The sequence below is a fragment of the Liolophura sinensis genome, chromosome 6 (genome assembly GCF_032854445.1).
Source record: "Liolophura sinensis isolate JHLJ2023 chromosome 6, CUHK_Ljap_v2, whole genome shotgun sequence".
NCBI lineage: Eukaryota > Metazoa > Mollusca > Polyplacophora > Chitonida > Chitonidae > Liolophura > Liolophura sinensis.
The window spans coordinates 62,914,501-62,940,575 of NC_088300.1; the positions used below are offsets into that span (position 1 = coordinate 62,914,501).

Here is a 26,075-nt window from a genome sequence, read left to right on the forward strand (position 1 = left end):
GGATATCGGGCGTTTTAATTCGTTTTTCTTGGCGCAGCTCCATTTAGAAACTGGGCAAGAGCGCATTACGTTGACAGTTGGTCGCCATTGCTAACCTGCGCCGCTATCACTCAGGAAATATGGTGTAAATCTGAATGAAGATCAAACGGTTGCTCAAGACAGTCATCAAGAAGGGGGTTGTTATTTCGTGAAAAACATCCGTTTTAACACAAAAACAAATTCAATCTGTCAAAGTATTACCCCAAAGAAATGAAATTTTCCTCGGACTGACATTTTCCTTTGGCACAGACCTTTGAGACGGGTTCCATCCTGCAGGCTATCTGCCTCTTCCTATAGTCAACTAGCGACAGAAATTGATTCTGGCGAAATCTTCAGGCCCTGATAGAAAATTACGGATTTCTCTTGTCTCTAGGATTAGTCATCCATAGCACGTCACAAATCTCCGCCCGTCTTTTATTCTAAATTTTTGTTTTCCTTATTTTCGCTTTAAAAATTCGATCTTTTGCTCCAACTGCTTCGCTGTCGGTGATTTCCCTTTTGGCCCTTTGTCGTGCCTCTTAATGGGTTGTTATTACCGCCTAGGGCTGCGAGAAAAAACCGACAGGCGCCCCGAAAAGTTGCTTTTGCCTGCTCGATTGAAGTCAGTGTTGCAAAAGCAGCTTCTGAGCTGATCTAGGAAAATCTGTATAGCTAGACACAGTGTTGCGCCACGCTCTGGTTGTGCACTGTTTTATCTCAATCTGGTGGCCCTTTGAAGGTTCTAGATCCCAAAGAGATACCCGTCGACTGTGTTCGATAAACCAACATTAGGTCTATTGACATCCAGCGTGAAATTCATATTTTTCGTGAAAGAGAGAACTGCAGTTTTCGGAAAAAAATAAACAAAACACAACACTTAACAAAAATCGATGAAATTTGATTTGAATACATGTGAAAGGATACCCATAGCCCAGTAATTCACCATCACAGAAATCAGCAAAGAGAAACGTACAAGAACTTCTCTCTTTGCACTGTATGTTTAGAGACAGATGTCAAAATGAATAGTTTGGATGATTGATTCCCTGTGTTGTTGCGTGATTTTGTCAGAAACATTTAGTTAATTGCTTTGTAATTTGGTCGAACACGTTATTCCCATTGTGTTAAAGCGCGTGAAAGCAAACAAGCCCTGCACATTTTGTGTACTATTTAATTTGTCTATAGCTTAATGTAACCTGAGCTGCGGACACTGTTTACGGGATCCTGTAATGATAACGTCAACCCCGCTGCTTGAAGATACCACAACCCAACCGTCAGCAACGCTGGTTACCAAAGCCATTGGCGGGCGAGACTGCATGGTCAGTGAGCGAGTCATGTCGTCTGCTTCGGTAGCTTGCCTCTATTCTGTCCAATATTTTGTCGAAGATTGGTTGAATTGGCTTTTTTTTTTTGAGTTATCAGTTATGGCGGCCAATACCGAAGAGTTGCTTGCATGAAACACATTTAATTCTATGGCTTTGTGATAAACCAACAGTTGTGTGCAACACAACCATTTCCTTTGGTCAATTAACGAATTAATAGTAAGCTTTCCAGAAGATTGCTGATAACTGATGACCTTTGCTTGCAGACGAAACCGTTTTGTCATTAACATAGGATTGTCGAAAGAAGTAAATAATAGCTTCTGATCTGTCATTGCATGCATTTGTGTGAACTGACTTTATTATGAGTTTATGTTTTAATTAAAGAATAAAGATATTTAAGTCCTATGTATTTAAATCATGGCTGTCGTCTTATTTTCCCATGCTGTAATATAATTTTACAGAACTAAATATAGACACTTTTTAGAAAAGACTTTCTCGTTAAAATTGTTTAGCAGCTGGTGATATTTATGTCATCATTTTCTTCGTGCTTTTGAACGCTAAACTATTTGTGGTTTTGAACAGCGAAGCAAACCGTCATATAGCCTCTGTCGCACAAGTGAGTTGTGTAAGGGTAGTACAATATTTGACCGAAATATACGGCCTCCTTTGATTCATTCAGAACAGCTGTGATGATCAATTTCGTCTTGTTGTCACGTGTATATATTATCTTCAAAAATTTAGGAAATAAGCAATGTAAGATTGACCTTGAAAATAATCCTACTGTTAGATATTTATTAAATTTCTCTCAGATAATATTACTAATTAAGATGTTACAACGCGCCTGTTACGTGAGTGACCTGTAAATGTTTCGTCAACACCCTGTGTGCATCTTTTGTGTACTAGTAGGCATATACATTTGAATGATAGTGTATACTTTTTTTCGTCAGTTTTTACGGCTCACAGCTAATGCAAAAACGTTTGCAGTTAGTTTTAAGTTTTATTACAGTTAGTGAATTCCACTGTGTAGCCTTTATATATGTCCGTCTGTGTGACAACAAACGTGGGAATGTGACTGGACGTATATCACCCAGTGCAGACGAGAGTTGTGTGCGTTGAAACAAATAATAACGGAGGGTCATTTGCCCTCGAAATGATGTAAAGTATTCGGTAACTCACGTGACAAGTCGCTTTGTTCTCAAGAAATATACATTAGAAGGAAGGAATCTGCAGTTGTAAAACGATTTTCATACGGTGCCGGGGAACAGTGGTAGCCATCGTGCTTTGACTTATTTTCGTCCGTGGCGATCGGATAACGAAGACCATCTTCCCTTTGTTTGCCCTCTTCTGATCTCTCTCGGCGAGGGAACCCTTAAATGTATCCAGTACCCAAAGATGAGATAATTAAAGCTTTAGTTACAGCTTAATTTAAGGTTGTGACCGATCGGTTCACCTTTAATGACGTCGCTTTTATCTTCCACGTACGAGTTTTCTAATGTCGTGGACACCGGATTTAGATGACCCGCAGTCTTTCTGAGGTGAAACATTATGATCAGTGAGTCTCAGTGAGACGAAATCCACCACATTGGCAGATGACGCTTAACCAAAAACGAAGATGAAGACGCAGCCTTAAAAGTTGATGGATTAAAATTGGGTTGGCTTGTTTTAAGAGTTTTATTACTGAAAATGTTGTTGCGGTCTGGCTTAAAAGCCGTCTTCAAGGCATATTATGTCTCGTTACCTTTTAAGCACTTTAGGTAGATGCTGTATGCGTAGGGCTGATAATATAGGGACACTTATAAGCCATAGGCAGAACTTTTACATTTGGACATTACTGTTGACTGCAATGTTATCAATGAATCAAAGCCTATGAAATCCAGTCTGAAAACGTTTTCTGCCTGGCCACATGGGCTTGTGTGTATGCATGTTTGGGGTTTAACGTCGCACTTAAGAACGTATAAGATTATAGACCTGCATGAAACTGTGGAGTTTTATTGAAAATCCATTATCGAATCAAAACATACTGGCTACATCAAATGTGGTTATTACTTGAGTATACCAAAGTCCATGGAAACGTACATGTGTCCCTTTATATTTGATTTGCATTGTAAATGTTACGATTTTATTTTGGTTTGAATTAGGTGTGTGCAACATTACACATTTTCATTCAACGAATAGGATATCCTCTATACTATGCACAGTTTGACACGCACCACGGAAACAAATGAGTCCCTGAAAAAATTGCATCTATGTATTGACGCTTATATGTGGTTTCGCCCAGCTGAATTCGTGACATTTGACTAAAATATTCATGGTTGATTGTGACGGCGTATTCCAATGTATACCACAATTCACGTATGCCATGCCAGGACAAAGTCATTCTCGTGGTGTTTTCGTTACAAACCCATTCCCTTGTAGTCTTGGTTACAAACCATTTCCCCTGTAGCCTTAGTTACCAACCCTTTCCTTTGTCGTCTTGGTGACAAACTCTCTCCGACATATGCATGCATGTAGTCTTGGTTACAAGCTATTTCCCCGTGTAGTCTTGAATACAAAACGCGTGTAGCCTTGGTTATAAAACCTTTCCTGGTTTTTTGCCACCGTTACTGAGTTCAGCTGGGGTGGTACTAGCACAATTCTGGGGCAAATACCAAACCGTAAGGAATTGGCCCTGATACCATTTTACAGCGATACAAAGTATAGTCAACGCCAGACAGTAGTCTTTGATTACTCAAGTGGACCTGTGGTATACATAGCAGTGCACAGACGGCTCGGGCATCAGAAGCTTTGGACAGGTCGTGTCTTACTGGGCTGCACGAGTACGGAATATATACACTAAGTAACACTAACAGCTGGTCAAGTTGTGAACAAAATGACCACTGTTTACCTTTTGCTGGAGAAGACCAAAATCTGCAGCTGTCACCGTGCGGAGAAATTGAACGGCACAGCTGACTTTTTCGGTATAGGCACTCGATTTTCCAGCACCCTTGACTAAGTAGCAAATGGAGTGAATAAGCATGTAGTATATAGAATGTATTCAGGGAATACCGCACACATTGTGTATATGACCGGTGGTCAGATGTGTACGCCCACAGTAAACAGTAATTTGAGGGATTTGAGTAAAATCCATCATACACGCTTCTACTCTCATTCAACGCATAGCCTATGCATAAAGGGTCCATGTGTATATACTCGTATACAAATATAAATGTATTTTTCTGTGAACTTATTGAAAATCATATATATAGGACTTCATACACACACGGGGCAGATTTTCATCTAACACGTCTATCCTATTCAAAAGGCATAATTCATGAAAATGGTATCCGATTTAAAAAAGAAAACAACTCCTTGTCATTTGCTAGTCATTTGTAAGTAAATGTTGCGAACATGTTGAGAGTACACTAAATTTTTACTGAATTTGCTTAGGATCAGATAACCTTTAAAAGATAGCCTCTACATCGTAGGTGTAGTATTTTGAAAGCTAGTATGTTCTTTCTTTAACTGCCATGATTGTGTTTGTTAGCCATTTGTAAGTAAATGTTGCGTAAATTTGAGAATAAAATAAAATTTTACTGAATTTGTTCACTGTCAAATAACCTTTAAAAGATAGGTTATATATCCTAACCAAAGGTGGAGTAATTTGTATTGTATTTATTTGATTCGTTTTTTACGCCGTACTCAAGAATATTTCACTTATACGACGGAAATGGTGGGAGGAAATCGGGCAGAGCCCCGCAGGAAACCCAAGACCATCCGTAGGTTGCGGAAAGACCTTCCCACATACGGCCGGAGAGGAAGCCAGCATGAGCTGGACTTGAACTCACAGCGACCTCATTGGTGAGAGGCTCCTAGGACATATGTCGATATGTCGCCAATGGGAACAGAATGGATAACATTTCTGATCTGACAGTCAAGAAAATTCTCTTTGCACTACACTTTCAACATATACAAGCAACCAGTTTAACATCACAAACTATATGATATAGAAGAATACACATGCAAATTACGCAGTTTGACCATTTCGAAACGGCATCAGCGAAGTTGTGTTAACCTTTACCATCTTGGTTTGCTTTGTTATGTAATTTGATTTAGTCTCTGTCCTAGGCGACAGGTAGATATGAGAGTCACTTTATGGCTTGTGACACTTGTGACTGACAGCTGCAGGGGGGTGTTGTGACGTCGTCTTGACAACAAGGCCGACCTGATACACCTAGCTGCCAGGTGTAGATTTAGGTGACGACATGCGGAGAACAGAGATCTATGCCAGGGTCAACAAGTATAATGTGTATCGTGTTGTCGTGATGATGAATGGATGCTTACAACAAAATCGTGAAAATAGAGAGAGAGAGAGGGGGAAAAAAGCCTAATCATTCATATTAGTTGTTGTCAGGAAAGAAAATTCACCTGACGTGTGTATGAAAAGTTAACGGAATGCAATTTTAAGCTTATATTCTGTGTCCAAGCATGCAGTTTTACCAAACTTCCGTTGCATACATAGATTCCTACGTCAATAACGTCACATTATACAGAGCCGTGACACTGACATAGTGTACACTTACGCAGGAAATAGTTCAATGAAAGTGGCACCTGGTTCTTAAATTGAAACTCCGTTGGCGTTCTCTTTATCACGAAGGAAAGATATAATGCATATTTTGGAATCTGGGAATGCAGTTTTGTGATGTCCAATTATGATACCCTACATTAGACATTCCAACGTGCATGAACTCCACGTGTACCCTGAAAGTAGACCTTGGCTTCATAAGCATACAGTGTACACGTGATATATTGCTCTGAAATGAAACCAAAATCTAGTTGTTTCTCTATACATGACTAATACTGGACTAATAACCCAACCGTCTGACCCATGGGTATATTTCTGCGATATATGACCTCGGTGTGAGTTTCTCCAGACAAAGGTTAAAGGTCAGCGATGACCCGGATGGGAGCCGGTGGGCGAAGGGTTGTTTGTGGGCTGCCGAAGATCATGGCGTCGACTGTAACTCAATCAACGGCGCTGAGACTGGCCGGTCAGTCGCTGAGAGAAAGCCATCATTACCACCAGATATTATCTCGTTTGAACTCCTGTCTCTCGATTTCCAGTACGCTTTGTCCATTACTTCCACTGTTCTGTTATTTACACAAACAAAGTTGGGCAAACATTCTTCCTTTGATGGAGACGCCTGGTGTCAAGTATCAAGATACATAGAAGGGAATTTATGCAATTACATAGGAAAGGCCTTGCACGCTATATTCCTTGATGAGTTATACTAGATGTAAACAGTTTTTTTCACGTCTCGTGTTGATTTTCTGAGGAATACAAATGAATCCAGGATGGATGCCACCAAATGTGGACTTTTGCAAACACGATCGCATAGAGCCAGTTCTACATGGGTGTTTTTTCCCCGCAAATGGAACTCGTGAAAGTGTTCGATATTTTGTACATATACTTACTATTGTACACTGACGTATAAACAAGGTTAGCGTTTAGTTGATGTGCGACTTTGATGCTACATGGAAGACGTGTGATGGACAGCCCTTTGCTCATCCTGATGCTGTATTTGAAATCAAAAAAGGTTGCGATATATACTTCAAATCCTATCTAAGGGGTGGGGGGGGGGGATTTTTATGACAGTCGTGATGTATGAAATGGTGCCAAATACGTCCCCAGTATAAAGCTGCAGTTGCCGCGAACAATAAGATATTACATTGCAGCTTGTCCTTGTGTAGAGTGTGTATATTAAACGCCGCCGTGCACGAGTTTTAATTTTAATGGCATATATTAAAAAATGTGACTATAGTGGCTATTACCACATTGGTTCAGTTTAGATCATTTTGTGAAGAAATTACACACACTAACCAAACAATATATACTCTTCATTCTAAATATGTTTTTATTGACATATTGTTCAGCCACCATGTGTATCTAGGGACATCATCCGTGAAAATGGTTTCCATGCGTCTTTGTCACGAAATTGAACTCTAATGACAATTTTACCAGCAAGGTAAGAAATATGTGTGATAGCATAAAATGTTAATTACATCCATGCACGCGAAAGACAAATTTACCAGAATACTGACACAGCACTTAGCTGACCATGCATTTGAGACGTAAGGCCACGATCGCATGTTATAACTTTTCCTATATGTGCGGCTTGACAATGAAAATAAAATATTTTAGATGTAAAAAGTTAATTTCAATGTCTCTGATATATGCACGTATGAGTGAAGACCCGTTTAACAACACACCCATGGTATATATGAAGGTCAGCCATTTATTAAACTTCATAAGGAATTTAACAATACTTTTTATGAAATTTTGAAACCTGATAATATAAAGAATGTGAGTTTTTTTCCCTTGGGGTTAATTAACTTAAATATTTCAAAACTGTACTTAATGTAGATAAGAACAATAAGATGTCAGAAATACCGACGTATTTGTAAGTCATTATACATATCTCTCTCTTCCTCAATTAAATGTGTCTAGATGGGCGATGCGCCATGTAACTATAGCATTTTAGAAGTATACATTTATCTGCAATCAGAAAAACATATATTACGTATGACCGACTTACGTTAAATTAACGGGTACATAAGACATAATGATATATATCTTGTTTCATGTAGACAAGAGATATATAAATACGCTAACAATTTGTTCATTTGTTCAGAGCATGCCGTATACTATATAGGCGTTCGTTACAAACTGCAAGTATATATATGCAACATGTGTGTGATTGCTGAAAATTGTATACATGTTGGGAATAAGGAGTGATGATGAATATATGGTCTACCCATACTCTCTGCGCATGATACATTGACAAGATGCACGGGTCGTACATTGCTAGGCTGCGTTCTCGTATCTATAAAGGTTTTATATATCTTATTCCGTGACTGGAGATGCAGATAGCAGTTCATAACCACAATTGACGGCAGGCATGGGGGGCGAATACGCAATCATGTTGATGAATGGATGGAATGGCGGAGTTTTTGTTACACAAGATTGCATGCCAGCTTCCATCCAGGCGAAATTGTACCTTGACATTACAACCCCCCACGTATAAAGCTTAATTCCGATTGGTATGGGCAAAACATACCAATTTACAACAGCACAACATTAGTCAGTAATGGCTTGCTAAGCCGTGTCACATTACTTGATCGTTTGTTAGTATAAGACCTTATGCTTTCCTTTGACGTCGACATCCCGTTTCGCCGTTGTTGTGGGTTGTTTGCGTGGGTCAAGCATTGTTCTCCGATAGCCCTTGCCCAGTTGACTCTATAATAGAAAAGTCGCTTGTGTCCGCAGGCGGGTAGTGCATGGGCAGAGTGGTTTCAATCCTGGCCTTGTATGTGTATATGGGTTTCGATTGAGCTGACAGATAAACAAGCTGTCAACATTCCGTATACCCCTACTCACCTGGCTTAACAAGAATTCGATTAAGACTTCCACACCTGCATTATTAAAGCTGACTGTACTTTTGTTGAGGTTTTTTGGACACATATATTATAGTTAACCACAGAGATACCACTCCTGTGAATTTAAACGTCATCTCTCCAGAACAAGAGAAACCGAATTCCCAGCAAAAATAATATTGATTTTGCGTGGAATTTTTGTGTTGTACTATCGGAAATATTTTTACTTTGTGTCAATTGACCATCTACATTGGAATTTTGTTTTCGTACTTTGCAATTCCAGTGATGTAGAAGGTGTGTTTTCCAACAGAAGTAAATGTTTTCAACTCTCCAGTATGCTCATATGGCGCACATGTGGTGTGATGTAAGGGTATCTTTGATATTATATCAAGTTTCACGTACGTTTTGTCAAGCTATTTAGTGAAAAATAAAAAAGATGAAAAAATAAATAAACTCAAATCTTGAATTTATTGCAACGATAAATTTTAGTTGTGATGTTTCATGTTTACACAGGCATGAAGTTAAGAGAATAAAATTGAAAGTGTATAATTATATTATATTCCCTGAAATCAGTTAATAAATATACATTAATAGGTATACATATGTACGTAGTATCCACGCCGTATTCATTTGCAGTCACTTTAACACATAAGTATAGCCTAAGGAAACTGTTGGGAAGTTGTAAATAATAGGTAGAAGGCCTAAAATCGCCTCTGTAAATCCATGTTACACTGGCTATACATACAATGTACGATCTCGACTAGACAACATGGTGCATACAGGCATTTAACAAGTCGGACATGAATGCAGATGGTACGAGATTGGCATAATCCACTCCAAGCCTTACGAAAAGCCTTGATTAATATGCACAAAGGTCCCTTGTGTTCACTGATCACTGCCCTGGCTGGAGACAACTAGATTGCGCGAACAAGTAAGAACGTATAGTTTACCCATAATCAAGCTTTTGAAGGGGCTCTCTTGGGGGTTTCACTCCACCTGTGTGTGGGCTGGACAACAAGGCATCTTCTGCCCAGCGGGAGTTGTTACCTCATAAGTCAGGCTCCTTTTGGTTCACTTGAGTGCTTGTCAACCTTTTAATTGCCTTGGTGATCTATATTGCACTTACAGGCCAGTTTGGCCTCGGTTGACCCCGTTCACCAATCTACTAGGGGTGGGGCGTTTTTATTCTTACGTCATACAGGGTTTGACAAATTTGTGTTTGTCTTAATATTTGTCTAGGCGTAACTGATACACGTATAGATTAGCGCGAGCAGTCTTCGGCTAATTGAAATCGTAGAGCAGGTGTTTTTACGTGCTGAGATAACTGCAAAGCGTATCATTCCGTGGCTTTCTTGAAAAGCAAACGGTGTGGGCTAGCGTGCCATATGCAAAATCTGACCGGCGGAATCAGATTGTTTACGGTGACCGGACATGTCAAAAAGAAGAGGGCAGACCGTTTTGAAATGCATTTAACGTTGACCAAAGAAAAAAAGTGGCACTAATAATATTACAGTCTTGTTAATTCCATCGATGCCATGGGCGCTGGCTGGATGTTGTAGGAACATCACACTGTGTAACAAGACAGATTGTATATTAATAGATCAATTCGTGAGTAAAAGAATAAGGCAGATATATAAGGATTGTTATTTGTACATATTGTTAAGAAAATTGAGCACAAAGATGGGCTTTTGTTCTGTTTATTTGCAGGTTTGACACGACTTTGATGAAGTTCTGATGAGTGTATTTTCCTAACAAGCTTGACATGTTTTAACAAAAAAAATAAATAAATAAATAAAAAGGAAGAAGTGTCACAGCAACGACGCGATTTAAATAAATTTCAATTGTTTAATATTTTTAATTGGCCTAGTTAAAAAGAGTCTATAATTGAGATAGAGAAAACAAATGCACACACACAATGCATACTTGCTTTGATAAGTTAGTTAGTTTGTTTTATTCCCTTAAACTATAATTCCGAATATATATATATATATATATATATATATATATATATATATATATATATATATATATATATATGTATGCTTTTGCGAAATGAGCCGAAGTTTTTTTATTGGGAATTCTGCTTCAGGTTTTTATTGGGAATTCTGCCTCAGGTTTTTACTCCAGAATGACACCATGGGACGTGGCCATATAAGTTGTGTATATAACTAAAGGACGGTTTTGTGCGTGTTGTTGTTGGAAGGAGACGAGATTCGGTCACGCCATACCACCATTAGTAAACTACTGCCTTCGAAACTATGTACAATCTAGGCTGTGTTTAGCCGGCGTTTAGCGTTCGTTCAGATGAAGTATCTACAAGGGAGCTATAACAGACCGCTTTACATTATTACATGATTCGACTTGCCAACGCATTAATCTTGTGTCTTAAATCCTCCTCGACCCAAGCTAAAGGTCGAGACATAAATCCATTGCACAAATCCTACTTTAAGATAAAGACGTTACAGTTGTTCGATTAGCCTGTTGTGGTCCAATCTATAATGCAACTATTATTTTTTGTAAGGCAATTCGTTGTATACTCCCGCTGCATAGTTAAGTAATTGTGTATCTTGTGGGATTATTAATAAAACAATGGAGTTGTGGTCCAGATCGGGTTTTCATATAATCCACCTTAGTCTAAATCGTGTAAGACTTACTCGACGGAAAATACATTCGCAGTAATTGAATAATCTTCTGAAATGGGTTCTAGCCATAGGTCATCTTCAAAGAATAATTCTGCAACGATTATGTAATATATGTTTATAAACGATAAACATGACTTGTACACAGCTGTAAAGAATTAATCGGAAGAAAATATGTCCTGTTTATGTATTCTAAACGCACAAGAGCAATTGTACATCTGCAGAATTTTAATCTTGCTGTTTATATCAGTATAGTGCGTATTATGTGTTAACATACAACGTGTTTTTTGTTGTTCCGTCTTGAAACAGCTGATAACACGATCGGGAATACAAAACATTTTTGTGCGTGTCGCGAAGTAAAAAAAAAAACTATCGGGTTACTCAATCAACATATATTACAGATTCTTTCTGTTATGGTGCGTTTATATCTGTGCAAATTGTGACAGGCTTATAACCTGTCAGTTAAAGCATATGCTGCTTTCTTTTTGAACTCACCCTGATCTGCATAATCTTATCGGTACCTTTGAAGTATATAGTATGAACAGCTCTTGTAAATGAAGGATACATGCATGGAGGATTTCACCTGTAGATATCTTGCTTATTTTTTGTTATATATTTTGATTTCAATAATAATATGGATGGGTATATATGTATACATATATTCAGTCCTTTGATGACTAAATTGACTTCGATTGGAAAACGGCTGCGTTGAGGAAAAAATCATGTATGAACGCACTTAAAAGCGTAGACTGTAAAAATTCATACGTTCAGTGTAGCGCTGGCAGTATAGGTGACACTTACCTAATGTCATTCGTGTGGCACGCTAGTCATTTCATAAAATGACGTATTCTTTGCACTGATCGGTCCCCAGTGTGTTTTAAACAGGTGTAAATTTGTCCAATGCGCCGATGTGGCCTATAGCTGCGGAGGTAGAAATCATTATCACTCCGAATCGGTTCCCGCATGACATAGACGCTCTATAGCCATCTCAGGTGAATATAGGTTGCATTTTCACCAGAATATCAGAGTCGTTTCTTTTTTGTTTTGTTTCTATGGCTTGTGTATATACAAACACCTGTATATATATATATTTAAGGATGGATTTTCGTGATATTTAATTTATGAATGCAATGCAAACGATATGTATGGGTTGTCCATGGACTGAATGTAATTAGATTAGATGGTTTGACCTAAGACAGCCGGGGGGCCGTGTCGCAGATACAAGGACAGGTGCTTTGACTGGTACTCATCTGCATGTACAACACAGTCGGGCTGATACTGACAGGCCCGAACGGTAATTCACATTTCAAAAGCCAACGATTGAAGACAAGGGTTTCGTCCAAAGGCATTTCTGGCTGTCCTCTTGCCCTGCCTTTTGTGATAGCCCGTCAGACGTGGGTAGGGGCCCTGGGGAGTTTCTGAGCATTGATCCGATCTCCTGTTCCCCAACGTAACCCCACGGAGAAGCCAGTCGCGCATGGCGAGCGCTGATTGGTCGCCGGCTCTCTGTTGTCGGTTTCAGTTCTATTCATGGCCTATGAATTGATCGTGTGTAGTAGAGGGACGCCTTAACAGTGTAGCTGAGAGGCAGCCTGGGTGAACAGGGAGCGAGTGAAACTACGGCGGCCGAGGGAAGAACGTAGGGTAGACCTCCCTGACGGACTCAGGGCAATAACCAGACAACCTTACCCACGGGGCCTCTATATACTTGTGTACGGACATATAACGGGACTTGATACCATACAACTACTATCTAGCACTTCATTGGAGTTATAACCGGTTGTTTATCAAACGTAGTTGGAAAAGTTTTCTTCAGCGTTCACTTAGTTGGAGCCTTAGGGACAGCGGCGTGTGAGCTCAGCCTTAGTGAGCCTCGCGTGAACTCTCCTTGCGGTGTAACGGGCATTCGGATATGAGAGTGGTCTACCGGTGTAGAACGCCGAAAAGTGTGATTCCTTAACGTAACATCGTGGTATAGTACTTCAGTGTCTTTGTCATTCGTTGCATGGAATATCAAGATCTACTCACGTGGATTTTTCAGTGATAAAAGAATTAATATGTGTTTGTGTTCGACTCTCCATAGATTCTTAGTAAGAATGCCTTGGTTGTTGCACTATCTGTTCCTACTACTACCTTTAGCCATGTCAATGGTTGCTGTAGTTGACAGTGGAGGAAAGCGATTACCAGCTGTACACTGGAATTCTTCAAATCCTATGTAAGTACCATTACTGTTTTTTTTTTCATTCAGTGGATCCATTTAAGTTTCAGTAGTTACATATCATCACGTTTGTGAAATGGATATTTCATCACTTCCGTTTATAACTTAGTTCATATGAGAAAAAAAAAACAAGAATTAATTGAACAAAAAAAAAACGTTTTAATTGCACTGTCATCAGACAGGTATGTTAGATCAGTCAATGTTATGTAGTAAAGTACTCAAGGGGATCGAGATTGAGGGATAATATATACGTCATTAAGACATACCTAGACTTATGGATGTGCTGGACTTGCGAGAGGGAAAAATATATATATTGGATATATACGTACCTATACATCGATAGCAGTAAATGACATTTATTCGCATGTATTATGACACATTTGAGTTGTGTATGCACTTATCTGACAGCGTTGTTTATAACCCTGACAAACTATATATAGGTGAGTTAGACAGATAGTCATCAAGGTTGCCGTTGTCTGTTTATATCTATTGTCACACGCCGAAATGTCATTATCTTTGGCATCGGCTAGCGCTAATTAATGCGGCAGACATTTATTACTTGTGGTATACTAACACCTAATCGCAGACAACGTATAGATTGGTGGGACGAACGGTCATTTCGCAATTTGCACACAGGTCATAATTTAAGTTTTACCAAATAGCTTCAGTTTCTCGTGTTAGACAGTTTCCAACGCCTATTGTTTATGAAAGAATGATAGCAGACACTGGTACGCACATTGAACCACGTAGTGCGAGTAGATGATAACTTTCATACAGGCCAAAGTGTGAACAAAGAATTAATGCATTGTCACAGTGGACATGCACGACATGCACTGGAGTATAACTTGCACGAAAGATAGTATAGGAAAAGTAGATAGCACCATTCTGTGGTCAGTTAGCAAAGTCTGGCTGATTTTTATCTGCCTAGGAAATGACGTTTTTGTTCTGGGTTACAGTGCGAGTTGTGGTACAATTGGGGAAAATGGTCGTCTGTCATTTGGCTGTCCAAAACTTTTCACTCGGACATCGCTTATCTTTTTCCCGGCTCTGGGAAAACACGCTGCACCCAGTCATTAGGGACTGCACCGGACAGCGACGAATCAAACTACGTTCAATACATTCCTTATCAGCAACATCTAGGCCCGCGTGAAAACTGAAAAGATAAACATAATAGTCCTAAAAGATCTCTGTGGCCATTTCGCCAGTTTAAAGTTTTCTCCACTTCGACAATTCGTAATTGTTTGCTAGAACGCACTGTGCGTTGTATTGCAAAAAACACGTGATCACGTGTTCAAATTAAAATGACAGGGTGTACAAGCCAAGGCGGACATTGTCAGAGATTTTTGCAGTGATAATACAATAGTTTGTGTTATTTATTAATTTAATGAGCACGACGGTGAATTCCTGTGCTTTGCTCACGCGGTGTTTTGCGCGGACTCGTCGCTTGTGTTTTCGGCCGGCCTGCGATCGAGTGCAGAATGTTACCAGCGGCCAGCTTTTCCTGTCGGCCCGCCAACAAACATCCATTCCAGTTTACCCTTTTTCTCCTCTTTTCCGCTTCCCCATTCGACAGCAGAAATGTATAAAATTATTGCTATATTTGAGTATGTTCTTGCAGAATTGCGCAATAGCCAGGACAAGTGCTGAGAAGATACATCGCTATCAATTCTGTCTCATCCCACATAGCCGTCATTTTGTCCGCGATATGTCCCAGGAACTTGTCTCGTGGAGCAACATTGTTTCGAAGTGTATGAAAACAGAGCATTTTCTCCCTCAAATTGCGTACCACGTTTTAAAGATAAGCATGACTTGTGGGACAATATTTTAAATGGGCTTCTCTGTGCAGTGCAAAAAGGCTATGTGTACCGAAGGACAGTATTACATGCTTGTAACGTATTTAAGATCGGCAAATCGCATTGAAACGCCAATTTTGTTCAAATTCAAACAGCAACAATGGACTTCTAAATGTTGGATAGTTTAATCGCTGTGTACTGGATTACTACTGTTGGCTAAGGACTTTTGTAGATCTTATCACGCTGTGAGCTATCTTGAAGTCACCATGAGGCCCCAGCTTGGGGTTTTCCTGTTTGCATTGTTAGTTTTGACAAAAACCATTCACGATTTCCTGTAAAAAGTAAAGTAGAGCACAAAGGAATAATTTTGTAGTACAATATACATACAAACAGTGAGATTTTTCAAGGATATAACTAATATTAAATAATAATTCAGACTATAAATTAGCACATTTTATTAATAACTGCAGTAAAATTCCCCATTGAATTTTAAAAAAAAGGGATGTGCTTAGAAAAAAGGTTATATTAAAAAAATTTTAAGTTGAGTGCTTTGCGGGTTAAATTTACCAACTTCTTTAACCCAGACGTATGTGGATTGTGCAGAATATAGGCATCAGAAGCTAGCAGAAAGAGCATGTCCTATAGCCTAAATGGTTTTCTTCTCCTATCCTGGGGTGTTTTCCTCATGTTTGCCTGTTCGCTTCAAGACCCACAACATTCCAAGCTGAATTACTGCGCTTCTGCAAACCTTTCAAAGTTTTCATGTCTGTCTCTACATTTCAAATGTGACTATATGTGGAAGTAATCGGGTTGTTTTGTTTTGTGTTTTGTGACTTACAAGGCTCACCTGCACAATTCCGTTGACATATTTCTGCTATTTACCTCTTTGTTTAGAAATGACCTTTCTCTGCCTTAAAGGAAAAAAAACCAGTAAAGACAGAAAAAAGGAATTTAGTGTCTCCACATTTTGTGCTGTTTAGCATTGTTTAGACTGAATTGATTTGTGCAAGCGACAGAGTGGCACTTTGCATTTATTTTGGAGCGTAAAATTTTGGACATATTTTTGTTTCTGGTGAAATCTGTTTACTTTAGGAATAACTGGGCATGTTAAGTAAAATTCAGATAAACACCTGGGTGGCGGCCCTGGGGTTCTGGGGCTCTAAAACCTGTGTGCTTAGCTATCACAAGTGACCCTTGAGAGCAAGAGAAATCGCTAGGATGTTTCTCAAAAATGAAATCTTATGTTTCTCTTGTAAAAATCAAGCCTGCCAAGATGTCCCATTGTGAAGACTTGGGCATCTAGCAAGAGGCTGTCGCTGTGTGAGCTTTTCTAAGGTCCTCAGGTTTTGGCCTTCAACGCCAAAACTGTTTTTTCCTTGAGGTCTAATGCGGGGTCTTTGGCAGGTGTCTCATACCAGCTTACAAATGATATATACAAAGTTCTGTGTATCCATATCTCTGCAGGAAGTGCCTCAACCTGCTGCTTTTCAATAATCGCCAGGTACCCTCAATGTCTTCCCATGGTTTGTCTTACAGAAATTAAGACACGTGATGCGTTTTTGCATTGTACACAACAAAGAAGTTGTTTTTTAGCAGATCTGTCTCGCAGAAATTATATAATTATGATGTATGCAACCTGTGGATTTTAAAAGATGATAGATTTCTGACTGATAGTTTTTTTTTGATTAGTGAATTGTTTAATTATTTAAAGCATGTTTTTTGGCTTAATTATTAGTGAAAAACTTACAAATTTATGTGCAGTATGTGTTTAATGAGGCAGAACTTTATAACCAATCAGATTCTACAAATCAGTTTTGTGCAAGCTGTCTTGTAATAAGTTACAAATAGGTGTTTGTTTTCGTTTTCATGAACACATTGCCTTTATTTATTGCCTTTTATGTGAATTTCTATCTTTCTTGCATAGCTTTTTGCATATTTGCAGTTGTGGATGGCATGTCTTTATCTGTCAGCTATAAATACATTCAGGCATGAGTATGTCTTTTGTAGTGGAATATTTTTTGTGTATATGGACTAGCTAGATGTTCTGGATAGGCACTGATCAGTAATTGAAATGATTAAAAGTGTTTCTGTTTGCTCCTTTGAAGTTGTAATCACAGCTCGTTACCAGTTTCTGCACTAAATATACTAATATGAGATGGATTTGTGCAACCCTTGAGTGATAGAAAGGTGTTGGTATTCTCCAGATAGAGAGGTATGAAATAGTACAGGTAAATAAACCAGGTTTGTCCTGGATTCACCTGACAAATAGGCTCATGGGTTTTAAAAACAAAAACACTGGCAAGGGAAGAGCCATTAATCTTTTTTACTTTACACTTGATGAGTTGGGGAAAGTTTTCCAGACCAGGTCATGCAAGTGGCATGTGAACTCTATGGTGTAGCGAACGGTTGAAAATCCTGTGCAAGAATCCCTAAGTTGCTTCCAGTTGACAATGGGTTTATCCTGGCAAAACTTTGTCCCTGTTTTAAAGGAGGTGATAATGACTGTCTTGCCTATTTCTCCCTCCTGACAGTAGAGAGTGGAGAAGGGAGTCGGTGTCGCGCAAAGTTTGCTTAGTGAGATGTCCTGCGAAATCGAGAGCAAATTCCAGGATTTGCGTAGCTCCGACCCCAATAGAGGAGATCGGGCAGGCAGGCAGGCAGGCATGTGATCAGGCGGGTGCTGGACAGTTCGCACTGCGTTAGCTGACCTGTAGCTCATCTGTCAACGGGATGTTGGGACGATTGGTCAACCTGCTAGGACAAACTTAGAGCACAAGCGAAGGGAAAGCTATATCCTCCTTAGGAGCTCACTGTTACACTTGCCAGCAAACCCGTGTGAAATATTTTCTGAAACTTAGCAGGCTTATGAAACAAAGTTAAAATAGCTACGGTAACCTGTGATTAGCTTGGGGATCGAACTTCATTTGTCCACTTTAACTTGCGGACTTGAGAAAAGTTAATGTTGTTGTAGAGGTTTGTGTGTAGGAGGGATTTCATCATTGATCTTTGAATACCCACATGCTCAACATTTTTCATATCTTCTTGCAAATTTTAAATATTCCCACGTTTCCTGTCCATTCTTAATTAATGTAAATTCATTGTTTACACGTGTTATCCCTTTTGAGTTCATGCATATTTGAACATGCATTGTTGCAGTTTTTGCCAAATTCTGAAAAGGACTGAAGAAAACGGCTTCATTAGAAGTATTGTTATGTTCCCTGAAAATCTGATGCCCCTTCACATTTCTTAGCTACCTTTTGTTTACAAGCACTGGAACTCACGTGACACACAGTGTGAATATAACTACCTTCCATACAAAATAACTTCCATGTAAATATTTGGGGAAATTAAGTTCTCATTTATGTAACTTGCGTGCATTTGTGAAAATATTTATCCTTATCTGGTTGAAAGAAGTCATATTTTTTGAGTACCTCAAAAACCCACAAGCACATTTATTGAAAGAAGGGAATCTGGTTTATTTGCGTTCATGTAGGTACATCTCTTTATTTTATGATAGTCAACACTTCTGATGGATATACAGATCCTTTAGACATATAATGCAATAGTGAAGTAACTGGGTACCATCTGGGAATACCACAGATTTATCCATCATTTGTCCATCTGAAAACCAGATTACGGTCAATCGTGGACAATTTCAAACTTGCACATGGGCTAAGTTATTAAGTTACATAAACAGAGTGGGGTAAAGTCTTTGAAGTATTTGTAGTGGGATGAAAATTCAGCTATTTTCATGATTTAAAGTCGTCTCACAGCTGTAATTTTGTCCGGACAACAAAAGCGCTGCTATGGACATGGTTTGAATGAGGAGATTACTAGAGAGCTGTCCCAACAATGGGAGCTAATCAGCAAAAACATCAGTGCAACTGAACCATCAATCCATACTAGCAGTCAGAGCTCTATTCAACCATGTAATAATGCATCACACAGCACTCGGTTTAAAGGGGACATAATAGACTACAAGCTTAACACTCGAGGAATAACGTCGCATATGCGCCCCGTACAGTACACGTCCCTGTGATCTTTTTATACTGGGTGAGCCCCATATCACATTGCTCAATGCGACCAGTGCTCGTGTCAGACAAGCACTTGTAGATCGGTAAATAAAGTATGAGCTCTGGAATAAGTAACTGTTCCTCTTGTGCTAGCATTCACCCTGAATTGCGTCTGACCTGTCCATATGTTCTTTATTTATGGAATATGGACTGTCAGAATAATGGCAATGACTAGTGAAGGCTTTATAGATTTTCGCTTTTCTCTGCAGAAACACTTTTTTTTTTCAGTCTGTCCCGCAAGCTGCATATTGTAGGTAACAGTGTGGGGTGAAGTATGAGCATATAATTTTTACTGACAATTTGGGTTAAACCCCAAATACCATGAGTTGGACATGTGTTCACTAGGGTGCCATGTTTACCCCTGTGCATGAGGGGTCTCTCATGAGACTGGCTGGAAATGCACCATATGGTGTTCACACTGATATCTTTATTAATGCACATAGGTAAAATTCTTTGCTTGCTAAGCTCACTGAGTCTCAGTTAGGAATGCCCGTGTAGAAGCTGCAGTCAATCCGTTATTTGCTGAATACAACCAGACAACACATCCAGGTAGGGATGTGATTAAATCAGGGGGTAAATTATATAAGACGCTGAGTGATGCACATGACTTTTCAGGTGAAAAAGACACTTCTATTAACAGGAAGTACATTGTTTAAAATGCAATGTAAAATTTTCTAAGTTACATTTAAATTTGTAGAAGGAAGATTTCGGGGGGGGGGGGGGGGGGGGGGGGGGTGGGGGAGAATGTCACCTTGTAGACCTCCATGTCAAGAGGTGTGATATGCTTTAAATAAAAAGAAATTGTAGACCACAAATATGAGTTTCTGTGACATAACCTGGATATATAGACACAAATTTCTCTCCCTTCAACCTCCCTTGTTCCCTCATTAAAAAAACAAATGAAACTGAAAAAAGTAATCAAGATCTTCAAACTTTGTTAAATAAAACGCTAATAAAATTGAATTGTGGAGACATAATGGGTAACCATTCACTGTGGTTATGATTAGATATGTCTGTCTCTGTTAATGATTGTCTTGTTAATGAACAAAGCCAATTGCCTTTGAGGCAGCTGTGTGCTATTTTTATTGTGATATGTATTAGAGGGATAAACATCGCATCATTTTTTTTTTTTGAACATACACAGCTCAGTGTAGACAGAATCTCAAAGAAAGGCCTGAACTGAAGTTCTAGTCTTTTTTGATGATTTAACCCCATGTTCTTCTCATTAACTAATCAAATGCCTTTCCCGTTGGAGAAAGCCCAGAAGTATTTTCATTAAAGAAACTCATTAAGTTGTCCTAAATGAAAACACCTTTGTTTGAGCTTAAGTGGAAGTGGAGGTGGCAGGACAGCTAGTGGAGCTGTCCTCTAGCCTGGGGAGATATGTGTCTGTGAACTTCACTCTTAGGCAAAGATATATAGCTTAGTGTGATTAAGAAACCAGACAAGTGGCTTTAGTGAGATATCAGATCTGATGTTCGGAGCTTCTGGTCAGTCTAGTGCTGAGGTGTCAGTACTGTTTTATCAGGATTTTTCTTTTTTTTTTTTTCGCCAAAGCATTCATGGCCGTCAAGTTCAAAGGGAGATCTACCTGTATGCTAATGATACAGGTAAAGTTTATTAGGAAGTGTTTGTGCTCCAAAGCTCACAGCACATAAACCCTTTTGATAAGAAGTAACAATTAGACACCTAATAAATCAAAATCAAATATCATTATTCTTTGTTGTGGTTGTGTGAAAATGTTTTATTAAGGTGTGTACATATATTTTTAGGCACTTCACTAATAGCTTTGTAGTGTATATATGTACATTTAAGTATTGCCGAACAATCCAGTATATGCATGGCATGTTATTGTAAGCAATATACATCAGTGTCTTAAATATGACAAAATACGTGTAATTAAAGAAAAAGTCAATCTGATTGTTGGTTCTTACCATCACAAAGAATTATGTATGTAAATACTTATTGGATATCTAGTTTTGTTCTCGGGATGTTTTTGTCGTTTTAAACAGGTTGTACAGCATTCCTTTCTGTTTTAATGCACCCAGTGGACTGTACAATTTTGAAATTGACATCTTTTTTCTTGTAATTGAACATATTGTCAGCATGTATAGATAAAGTTGTGCAAAACCTAGATGTTGTGGATCAGCATCTATATGGAAGTGTTAGTTTTCATATACGTGAACATAAATGAACTGCCCAGTAGCATGGAAGGCTTTCAACCTCACAAGGTTAACGTGATCATAATTAAGGATCATTGAGAACAAAGCAGGGGAAAAAACATGTGATTATGAAGAGTCATGAAATGTTGATGTGAACTGAGACATAGACGTTGTCGTCGTGCAGGGAAAATTATAAAGGTGAGCAAGTGCCGTGGGAATCAGAGGTTGTTAACAGTGTGATGCAATCTTCCGTGTTTCTCACACTTCGTTTTACTTTAATAAGCATGATTGGATGGTGTGGGTTTTTTTTTTTTTGGTTTTTTTTTTGACTTGGTTAGGTAACTTTTCATTTTTACCTATAGGCCTTTACATTTCATAATATGGAAGGATAGACTTTTAAAGTAAAGTTAACAGTGGCTGGACTGTAATAAAATTGTTCATGTCGTGCTTTGGGAGAAATTTATCTTGTTAAGAGGTGTGGACTTTTTCCGCGCCGAGCTTATTTGCCTCGAGGTTTGTCATGAAGTTTTAATCATGCCGAGTCAGTAAATGTCTCGCCCCTTGAATTTGTTCATCAACACTTTTAAAACAGCGATTCCTGCTATGTATTCGGGCTCGTTTAGTAGAAGAGCCGCTGTGGTGTTGTTATCCGTCTGTGATGTCAGCTGGCACGTAGAGGTATGTCGCCTCAGATGACCAGTGGCACGGTGACAGAGGGCTGGATGCTGAAGAGACTTACCCCTTTCGTTTTAAACCTTTTGAATGTTACCACTTTGACCTGAAGGAGAGAGCACCTCCTTGTGGGGGCAAGAGCTCTGTAAGTCTGGGTGGTTATTTTGGTTGCGATCTGAGTTTTCATGGAGATGGGGGACTGCTTGTCTGACATGCTTCGAGCGTGAAGACATGCTGTTGGGAATGAGTATGGTGGAAGCCAGGCCGGTTAAGCAGCCATTTCCCCAGCCTTTTTGTGGGTCCTCGTGCTCAGTCCCGAGGCTGTGTGTGTATAATCTTCAGTCCAGCTCATATTTGCTCCTTATATTTTTCTCCGTCAGGAATCCAGACGTTTTGAGACACAGTGTTATTGTTTTCAGGTCAAACACTCGCACCTATCCAAGACAATAGAAAGACGTTCACTCATATATTTAAACTGAGTATCATGAACATAACTGAATTTTCCAAAAAGCCCAAGCAAGAGAAGTTAAAATAATATACTAGAAACATTTTTTTTTCAAGTTTATACAAATAGTTTGCATCCAAAAACATCCCATAAGATGCAATTAGAAATGGCATTTTCATGTTTGGGGGACCTTAACCATCCCTGAAGTAGTAATTCATTGGAATAACTGTATGCCTTAATGACCCAGTTTGTCCCAGAAATACCATATCAAAGCTGTTCCCATGAATTTTTTTTTTCTTTTTCGGTAATCAAGTATAATAGATGCATCTGCATGGTGCCAGTGTACACTAACCAGTTGGGAATGCCCATTAGGCTCCTGTCTTTATGGTGGTCCATTTGGCCAACACTTACCTGTTAAATTTCAGCAGTTCTGAATTACTGTCTCTATAGATTTTATTTGGAGCACTGAAAGCTTTAATACCTGCGACAAGCATTTCCAATTTGTCTTAGCAGGAGAGTTACGTTAAGTTTCTGTTCAACTAATGTAAGGCAAACAGATGGTCAGGGAGCCGTATTCCATTGGATTGTGCCACCCAATGAGGCGATCAATCGGCTGAGCCTGAAGGAAGAATTCCCCGAACATTTACGTGAGTGGAAAGGTCTGAGACAAAGGGACATTGTGGCGCTAAGTTGTGCGGAGAAAGGACGTGTAGAGGGCTGGGCTAGTTTGGATCGAATCATGCTTTATACGATATTCATGGTTGGTTGGTATTCAAGGCAATCGGTGAATGTAGGAGCAAAAGATGAGCCATGCGGTGTTGTCAATGGATTTTGTCGCTGAAAGACTGGCTTCAGTTTGCAGTAGTTGTCGAGTAGTGAATGGCTACATACTGTGTAATATCAGGTTGAGGGATTTCATTACAACCAGTGAAGTTACAACCCATACATACACTGGCCATCCCAAGCTAACAAGACTGGCCTCCATAATCTATTGTAAACACGGAAATATAGTGAAAAATGATGTGATAAATGCAGACGGTCAGAGAATCTTTTTTTTTTATGGATGTACGAAATTGAGAAGAATGGTTATTCACCAGACCTCTCTCTATCAAGGAAATCAATACAGGCACTATATTTTTTTTCTTTAGGGTATCAGCGGAAATGTGATAGTCTTTGATCTTACTCCACGTTAAAAGCAAGTCACTTCTAGTGCTGCAGTAATGCAAATTGTGGAAATTGTTGTATTCCGTTCGAGTGGTGGGTGAAAGTGGAAAGTTATAGGTGTTAAATAGAAGTGGGTTGGTGTGAAATTGGAGACTGTCAGCGCCTATCAAACATTGGGATGACATGAGAATTAAAAGGTCATTGACGGGGCTAAGAAAGATGCCGGGTATACCTTGGTGATGGTGCTAATCCAAATTGCGTGAACTGATGCTGAAAATAACAGTAGCGGCAGTTCAGCAAAGCACGACAGTGGCAAATATTTGAGGGTTAAATAACTGAAGATTATCCATTCAAAGAGATGGGGCAGTGGTAAAAGAGAAAAGAGATTGAACCCGCATTAAAGCATGTGCCATTAGAACAGGACTAGGCCTTCTGATGTGACAGTTGCATTACACGAAGGATTAATGAAGACTGCTCACTCCTGTGGCAAGGATTTCTGCACTTCTAAAACAGGAAGGAAAAAAAAAAAAAAAAACCCTGCCTGCTTGTCTGAAGTATTTTATCCTGGAGATTATATGGCCAATTAAAATCTTAATTACTGTGCTTTATATCAGACAGTTAAAGGGAATGCTGAAAGTTATCTATACCTGAACAGTATTGTTTATTTGCATGGACTTCAGACATACTACTACGCAGTTTTTGGACAGGTTGTATGTTTTACAAGACATTTAACAAAAAATGTTTGACCTGTGTTCGTACACGATGTGAACGGAAATGAAAAGAGTGCAGAGTACAAATAAGTTCATTTTTTTTTTTCCAGTGGATGAGCTTTTTCCTCTTTTTATATAGTTTTCATCAGAAGCATTTAAAGGATATTGAGTGTTAAAATCGGATGTTGCATGGGTATAGGTTCTTGGTCCTGGTGATGTGAAGTATTTCAAGTGTACACATCCCTTTCTTAATGAGAATTCTAAGTGTCTGAGTGTTAAGCCAGTAAATGGCTGGGTTGAACTTGTTCTGGTCAGTCGGAAGAATCTATTAGCAGTGGCATGAAAACATGTTTCTTCTCTAAGGATATAGCATGGGGTAAAATACAGAGGTGACCTTTTAAATACTGCACTCGTGCCGATGGTTTAATTGTATGATTTATGCTTGAGTCACATGCGGCTGCATGTTTGATGTGGTGAAGACATCAAAGTGTTTGGGGTGGTTGATGGCCTACCCACCTGTAGGTCTCCTCCTTAATGAGTAAAATAGAGCTGGCCAGGTGGAGAGTGCTGTTGTCACTCCATGTCAGATTTGGGGGAATGATAACGCTCACTTTAGACTCTCCACTCGGCTTACCTTGACAACTCAGACAACTCTTTTGTTCTTTTGGCCTCGGGACTAAATGATTAAGCGACTCACTATGCATTTAACTCTTGTCTTCTGAGCACCAAATGAATACGATGTTAGCATAAGTGATTTTAAAAAAAGCAGATTAATGCCTGCAAATGTGAATAGGAGTCTATTTTTGGAAGAATTCTGTTTAGTGGCTTGACCACATCTTCCACTTAATGAAATGAAAAAGTTTATTGAAAGCTATAGGTACTGTGAATCTTAAAAGGTGTAAACATAAAAACATCTTGTTTATATTGTGGAAAGCAGTTTAGGTGACTATCCATATTGGTGAACTATATGTTTTGGACGTTTTTTTTTTCCTGTTTTTTTGTAATGGCATTCCGCTTAGTTTAGACCCTACATTGTCCACTTGTACCCCCACTGTCTACTTAAGTGTTCCTCTGTGCCTCTCTTTTGCTTCATTTCACTGGTAAATGAAATTGGTATTCATGCTTTCCTGGCTTTCCTGGCCCAAGCCCGTCAGGAACTGCTGGAATTTCCTTGGCTTTTCCCCCCCCAGCTCAGCCAACCCCACCCCCTTGTCTTCAGGCACTGGTCAGCTAGGACCGAAGTGTGTGGATTGATTCTCACACAGCAAGCAGCCCCTAGTCTACCCAGTCAAGCGAAATGATTAGATTTGGTTTGTAACAGTGTTTAAATGGGATTACAGTGTGCAGTGACTGTGTTGGCCACAAATCTGGCTGTAGTCCTTTGGTGTCTGGCTTCAGCACTCTCTGACAAAGACCAGCTAACTAAGGGGCACAGTGGTCAATACTGAAGGG

The 26,075-nt window shown here is 39.3% G+C and overlaps 1 protein-coding gene across 3 annotated transcripts in view; it reads left to right on the plus strand.

Annotated features, from left to right (window-relative positions):
- LOC135467925 (ephrin-A3-like) overlaps positions 1-26,075 on the plus strand; it is a 153,041-nt gene that overhangs the window by 80,809 nt on the left and 46,157 nt on the right. For 2 of the 3 annotated variants that reach the window (XM_064745854.1, XM_064745855.1), the window contains exon 1: positions 12,974-13,601. The exons of the other annotated variant lie outside the window; for it this stretch is intronic. In XM_064745854.1, the coding sequence (XP_064601924.1) occupies positions 13,444-13,601 (158 nt within the window). In that variant the 5' untranslated portion in view covers positions 12,974-13,443. Of the gene's footprint in view, positions 1-12,973; positions 13,602-26,075 lie in introns of those variants that run through there. 3 annotated transcript variants of the gene reach the window in all.